Raw genomic sequence first — 7,500 nt, 5'->3', positions numbered from 1 at the left:
ATCTTGGGTTCTGGACATGTTTAAAAAAACTATTTTTTCAAAAACACGTCAAACACGTCATTGGCACGTTGAGCCATAGCGGTAAAAACACGTGAAACACGTTAATGGCACTCAATGAGTTAAAAGAATGCCGGAAAATAGCAGATCTACAAGCTCACAGTGGGCTCGTAGATCGGCAATTTGGCGGTTTGTGTCAAAATATGCAACTACAGCTGGCCTTAGGATTACTTCAACCCTAAATGATGTTGACATCTGGTCTCATAAGATTATCTTATCACATTCTCTTCAGGGCATCACACACTACAGCAGGGCTCTTCAACAGGGGGTCCGGGACCCCTAGGGGGGTCCTCAGAGTTACTACAGGGGGTCCGCCAAACCTTTGTGTGATATGATCATGTTTTTTTTACATTAACCACTTGAAACCTATAGCGTCCCTTTTCTGAGCAGAAGAACTTTAGCCAAAAATAGCAGATCTACAAGCGTGGACCCTAGCGTGGCTCCTATCCGGCATAGAGGGGCGGGTTTAACATCTCCGGAGAGAGATTGCGCCTGATCCCATTGGTTCACCGATCTGCCCCCAACATTACGAGCGACGCCCACTGCACTCTGGTTGGTTGGGGAAATGAAACACTTCCTATGCCCGGAACACAGACTCGCTGATCCAGGCCTTTATTTTTTAGCAAAACTAAAAAATAAAGGCCTGGAGATGGAGGCTAGGTAACACCTAACCTGGTCACAATAATAACATATATAGCCTACAGAAACCCAAATTGACACTTATTAGCCTGCGGACCCCCATTTGAAAAGATAAGCCAGGGACCCCCATAAGAGAAGATTTGTACGGTCCTAGCGGTGATTCTCAACCATTTTAATTTCAAGGACCCCCAGTTTGACATGCATTAGGCTACGGACCCCCATTTAATGGCATATCTCTCTCTGGCATTTCTCTCTCTGGCATTTCTCTCTCTGGGACCCCAATTTATATTGTAAAATTAATATTAATTTAACTCTGAGAGTGTACAAATGGTGGATAAATGGTGGAAATGGTACCATTTGTACACTCTCAGAGTTACAGACCCATAAGGGTCCATTTGGTTCCTATCCATCATTTAGCTGGGGACCCCCTGGAACCCCCTCAAGTACCCCTTGGGGTCCCCGGACCCCACTTTGAGAACCAATGGTATAGCCTACAGAAATCCTTTGACAGACAAACAGACAGACAGACAGATTGTCCATCCTACGTAACAACCTGACGGTAGTGTGTGTGTGTGTGTGTGTGTGTGTGTGTGTGTGTGTGTGTGTGTGTGTGTGTGTGTGTGTGTGTGTGTGTGTGTGTGTGTGTGTGTGTGTGTGTGTACCTTATAGAGTGTCGTGACGCTCTGGGCACGTTGTTTCCGGAGGAGGGGGAGGGAAGGTTGCTATCGCCATGGAGATCCTCGATGGACCGACTCCAAGGCGACTCCACCGACGTTTCACTGTTCTCTGACTGTTCTCCATCAAACCTGCACGCGCACGCACACGCACACACACACACACACACACACACACACACACACACACACACACACACACACACACACACAAACAGTTGTTACCGTTGTTCATCCGACCTACACACCAACATTTCACTGTTTGTACTCTTGGCTAAAGTCAGTGACATGTAACACTTGTTAAAAGTTGAACCGTATGTCATACGACACAGCCCTGGGTAGGCCACCCAGCCTGGTGAAGACCTGCACTCTCTCACATAGAGTGAGTGAGTGCAGAGAGAGAGAGAGAGAGAGAGAGAGAGAGAGAGAGAGAGAGAGAGAGAGAGAGAGAGAGAGAGAGAGAGAGAGAGAGAGAGAGAGAGAGAGAGAGAGAGAGACAGAGCACAGGCATTTTGAGGGGCAGGCGCTCAAGTAAATTATACTTTTTTTTGTTTACTTGGTCTGCTCTTTTTTCCCTCTACACCTATACCTCTTTGCCAAAAATAGCCGATCTACAAGCCCTTGGCTTGGCTTGTAGATCTGCTTTTTTTGGCTAAAGTTCTCCTCAGAAAAGGGATGCTAGGTTTCGAGTGGTTATGGTAAAAAGAAAAATCATATCAAATAAAGATTTGCGGACCCCCTGTAGTAACTCTGAGGACCCCCTAAGGGACCTAAGGGACCCCTGCTGTAAACTGAAAGAAAAAAAACAGTTTTTTAGCCGCATGCTTGCAGCGGCTCTATAAACAGCACCAGTCCTAGTCCAACACCCGAGTGACATTTTGTGACACCTACAGATGTGCCACTTCAAAACTTCACATGTCCTGCCATCGCCAAGACAGTAAATTTTCAGGGGATTCCCAGGGCAATAAGAGGGACAAAGAAGGGCATTTAAAATGCTGAATTATTTTGATGATCACTGCTTTTATGATGCTAATTAATTTGAGCAACTGGTCAAATCACCTTTCGCCTCATAATGAGTCTGACACCTTGTTCAACACACATTCTTTTGTTCTCATGTATATGGATGTCTGTTGAAGGGAAAAACGGGGGTGTGTAGTGACAACTTCTTTTCAGGGGAAAAACAGTGCATTTTAAGGGCAGAAAAGGGAGGGGAAAAAAATGCATTTTCAGGGCACTATCAGGGAAAGAACAGTAACATGTGAAGTTTTGAAGTGGCACATCTGTAAGTGTCATTGGCTGTCCTGGCTGTCCATCACACTTCCCCCCTTTTAAGCCCCCCTTTTAAGCCAATGGGGAGACGAAAATGTAATGGACACGTTAGTCAACGAATTAGACGAGACGAAAATGTTAGGGCGGGACGAATGGAGAAGAGATCCAATCAGAACGATCCTCATTGTTAGTTAGGTTGATCCACCCGGAAGCAGACCATATTAGGGGCCAGCATGGACACAAATCACACAAATCACAACAAGAGAGCTTCAGGCCGGAGGGTTAGCCTACATGCTAGCGTGCTTCATTAGACCTAGTTTGGCTATTAAGTTATTATTTGGCCATGTTCACACTGACTTCAATCTTAGCTATTGTTGGGAAGACCCGTGTGGTGTCACAAAATGTTGCCACCACTTATATAAAAAAACATTACAGCCTTAATCTGCGACGCTAATGTTGCCAGGTTTGGCGAGAGAAACAAGCAATCCAAAAAACAAGTAATCAGGTCTATGAAAAGATTGGCCCCAAAAAAGCCTGCCCATGCGGCTTTATTATAACTTTGGTCATTCTTGTTTTTCTTTTTTTCAAAAAGGGCACTTCTGGTCAAGAGGGCAAAGGGCAGGTGCTCTAGCCCCACCTAGAGTCTATCTGTGCACGTCCCTGAGACAGACAGACATACAGACAGACAGACAGACAGACAGACAGACAGACAGACAGACAGACAGACAGACAGACAGACAGACAGACAGACAGACAGACAGACAGACAGACACAGACACACACACAGACAGACAGACAGACAGACAGACAGACACACAGACAGACAGACAGACAGACAGGCAGACAGGCAGACAGACAGACAGACAGACAGGCAGACAGACAGACTTACGTAACAGCATACTGAGCGAAGGACAGATATTCCACCAGAACATCCAGACCCTGGTTCTCCTCGTTCAGGAACTCCCTGACCCACCTGAACACATAGGGTTAATTATGTTCATTAACATCATAATTCAAACATCACTAACATTAAACTCTCTGACCCACCTGAACACATACATCATTAAGCTGAACATATAACATATTAACACATACATGTTCATTATGTTAACTCTTCGCCTGCCACGGACAACATTTCTCATCAGATTGTGCGGCGGCGCAGCCTGCTACTGAGGAGAATGACCAGATGTGTGTTTTTAGCCTGGCGTGGCCAGACAATATCACACCACACACTGCGTGGATATTAGTCTGGTCCCTATCAACGCTAGATTTTTTTCCAAGGGGCGGTTACAAAAAGATCCAAACGGACTCTATTGGTTAGACCTAAACCAATCAGAGCAGTGCCTCCTTGTACGAACCAATCAGAGCAGTGCTTCCTTGTGATAAGCCCGCCCATATTTGGATACTGGGCCCTGGTTGGTTCCGCACAACTGCGGAGGGAGAGAAATGAAATCTCTATGGAGGGGGGCCAGACCTAATCTGCCGAGGGCTAAAGTTCATGCAATTTTGCAAAGGCAGATTCGTCTGGAACCAGGCTAGTGTGTTTTCACTGGTCTTCCACCAGATGGCGCTGTTACCTACCCTATGAATGATGCTTTCACTGCCTGATGACGACAGACCCGTAATTCTGTCGCATTCTGCTGATTTAAAAACATAACTTCCTGTTTATTTCCTGTGGGGAAATTTTCGCTGGTAGTAGCGTCACACTATTACACACTATTACTCTGTCAGTTAAAGAGTTCATTAACACACACATGATTAATCTGACCCACCTGAACACATGTTTAACATCATTACAATCATTAACCTGAACACATAATGTTCATTAACATTATTAACATATTAAGGCAGTCAGACAGACAGACACACACAACAGAGACAGACAGACAGACAGACAGACAGACAGACAGACAGACAGACAGACAGACAGACAGACAGACACAACAGAGACAGACAGACAGACAGACAGACAGACAGACAGACAGACAGACAGACAGACAGACAGACAGACAGACACAACAGAGACAGACAGACAGACAGACAGACAGACAGACAGACAGACAGACAGACAGACAGACAGACAGACAGACACAACAGAGACAGACAGACAGACAGACAGACAGACAGACAGACAGACAGACAGACAGACAGACAGACAGACAGACACAACAGAGACAGACAGACAGACAGACAGACAGACAGACAGACAGACAGACAGACACAACAGAGACACAACAGAGACAGACAGACAGACAGACAGACAGACAGACAGACAGACAGACAGACAGACAGACAGACAGACAGACAGACAGGCAGACAGACAGACAGGCAGACAGACAGGTACCCTATGTGGTTGGTTCGTAGGGAGATCTCCAGCTCTCTGAGGGTCTGAGTCGACTCTTGAACTCGGCGACGGAACTTCTAGAAAATGATGCAAAGATCAACAAAACCTCCGTGAGACATTACAGACGTGACCTTCCCTTCACTCCACATCTTGCCTGATTTCCCGCATAGATACAATCTAGGACAGGATTTTGCCCGGAAGCCCCGGAAAAGACGTGCTGTGATTGGTCAGTTAGTCACTTTGATTGGCAGTTGCGCCGAACGCTCACCCCAAAACCCGATTTAGGATTCTAACTGGGAAGCCCTCTTGGCTCAGGTCTGCTTCAGGCGGCGCGCCTCCGTCCAAGACAAAAAAAAACATTTTATCGGCGCAAAAAAAGGGGTAGAAACAGCCAGTTCCTGTTCATGTTCATTTCAACCAATCAGAAGAAAGTATGGGCGGTCCTTGGCAAAAACTGTTTGGTAAATACGCTGATTTTGTGCAGGTGTGACAGGTGTCAGGTGTGAAATTTTGCCAATTCACACCTGTCATAATTTCACACCTGGTAAATGACCCCCCTTTCTCTGTGACAATGCGTTTGGACAATCTGATGCTCTACTGAAGTGACAAAGGCACCAAATGGACCCTCACAATGGACCCTCACAGTTCTACTGAAGGGACAAAGGCACCAAATGGACCCTCACAGGTCTGATGTTCTACTGAAGTGACAAAGGCACCAAATGGACCCTCACAGGTCTGATGTTCTACTGAAGGGACAAAGGCACCAAATGGACCCTCACAGGTCTGATGTTCTACTGAAGGGACAAAGGCACCAAATGGACCCTCACAGGTCTGATGTTCTACTGAAGTGACAAAGGCACCAAATGGACCCTCACAGGTCTGATGTTCTACTGAAGGGACAAAGTCACCAAATGGACCCTCACAGGTCTGATGTTCTACTGAAGGGACAAAGGCACCAAATGGCAAGCATAAAGAAGCCACACGATTACATCGTTAATCGCAATTGCAGACTGTCATAACTAGCCCTGTGGTTCTAAACATGTGGGCTGTGGTCCCCATTTGATTTCCTTTTTCTTTGGGGGGGGGGGGGGTTCCCCGGATGACAGTGAAGTTACAATTTAAGGACTTTCAAGACTCCTAAAAATGGGAAAGAAAGACTGCTATAAAAGTAATCAACAAAGTATATTATAAAAACTGGTCAAACATTGGACACATTATTAAATAATATAAGAAAGAGGTAACAAATGTGAAAATAGCAGATCTACAAGCTCACAACGAGGTCACAACGAGGCCTTGTGAGCTTGTAGATCTGCTATTTTCACAATATTTATCTGTGGAACCATTTACCAAATGTAATGCCTCAACTCCTACAATTCCAGGTGCTTGTCAGGTTGGGGGTCATCAGTTCAAATATGATTATGTTGGGGGGTCTCCAGTTCAAATATGATTATGTTGGGGGGTCTCCAGTTCAAATATGATTATGTTGGGGGGTCTCCAGTTTAAATATGATTATGTTGGGGGGTCTCCAGTTTAAATATGATTATTTTGGGGGTCTCCAGTTTAAATATGATTATGTTGGGGGGTTAGCAGCATTCTGTGCCGTTCTGCTGCTACGTCTCTAATGTGCTCATAGATATACATTTCCCAGGGTACCTTGCGTGTGACGGCAGGATCCAGGAAACCTCTCAGCTTCTGGATATAAGTGTGGGGGGGGTTCTTCACCTGGAAGCGTTCCTATGGCAACACACACACACACACACACACACACACACACACGCACACACGCACGCACGCACGCACGCACGCACGCAAGCACGCACGCACGCACGCACACACACACACACACACAGTTAGGAAGTAATCCGTCACAACGTTAGTTAATGAAGTCTGGATAATCGCCATGGTAGGAGACTTCCTGGTCTCACCTGATCACAGATTAGTTCCCACTTCTTCTCGTTGTCATAGCAACGCAACAACCGCACCTTGTCCGGAGGAAGGTTCATGGAATTCTGAGAGAGAGAGAGAGAGAGAGAGAGAGAGAGAGAGAGAGAGAGAGAGAGAGAGAGAGAGAGAGAGAGAGAGAGAGACAGAGAGAGAGAGAGAGAGAGAGAGAGAGACAGAGAGACAGAGACAGACAGAGTATTAATCATACCGGCCTACAAACAGAGCCGGTGGTTGGGAAGGAGATCCAAACCTGGTCTGAGGACAGAGACGCTATTTTACAATCCCGTTTTCACCAGACTGACTGGGGGATGTTTAAGGACGCCGATGGGAGTAATGTCAACAAACTCTCAGACTCAGTCACTGGCTTTATCAGTAATTGCATAGACATAGTTCCTAAAAAGACAGTTCGGATCTATCCCGATCAGAAACCGTGGAAGGACAGCGGCGTACGTGTGCAACTGCATGAACGGGACGCTGCGGTTTCAGATCCGGCAGCGCGGCCCAGAACAACGCCATCAGGAAGGCAAAAAAGGCCTACGCTGCCAAGATGGAAGACCAATTCAGTAGTGGCGA

At 46.3% G+C, this 7,500-nt stretch overlaps 1 protein-coding gene across 1 annotated transcript in view; it reads right to left on the bottom strand.

Moving 5' to 3' along the window:
* LOC311041143 (formin-like protein 2) overlaps positions 1-7,500 on the bottom strand; it is a gene marked incomplete at both ends in the record, with an annotated part of 34,231 nt that overhangs the window by 24,509 nt on the left and 2,222 nt on the right. Inside the window, 5 exons of the mRNA XM_084051649.1 lie at positions 1,359-1,502; positions 3,529-3,612; positions 4,984-5,060; positions 6,637-6,717; positions 6,909-6,992. Of these exons, the coding sequence (XP_083907775.1) occupies positions 1,359-1,502; positions 3,529-3,612; positions 4,984-5,060; positions 6,637-6,717; positions 6,909-6,992 (470 nt within the window). The remainder of the gene's footprint in view (positions 1-1,358; positions 1,503-3,528; positions 3,613-4,983; positions 5,061-6,636; positions 6,718-6,908; positions 6,993-7,500) is intronic.

Source organism: Gymnoscopelus microlampas, assembly GCF_963454915.1.
Source record: "Gymnoscopelus microlampas genome assembly, chromosome: 24".
Classification (NCBI taxonomy): domain Eukaryota; kingdom Metazoa; phylum Chordata; class Actinopteri; order Myctophiformes; family Myctophidae; genus Gymnoscopelus; species Gymnoscopelus microlampas.
The sequence above is the reverse complement of the archived record's forward strand: the minus strand, read 5'-3'. Positions and strand labels throughout refer to the sequence as shown.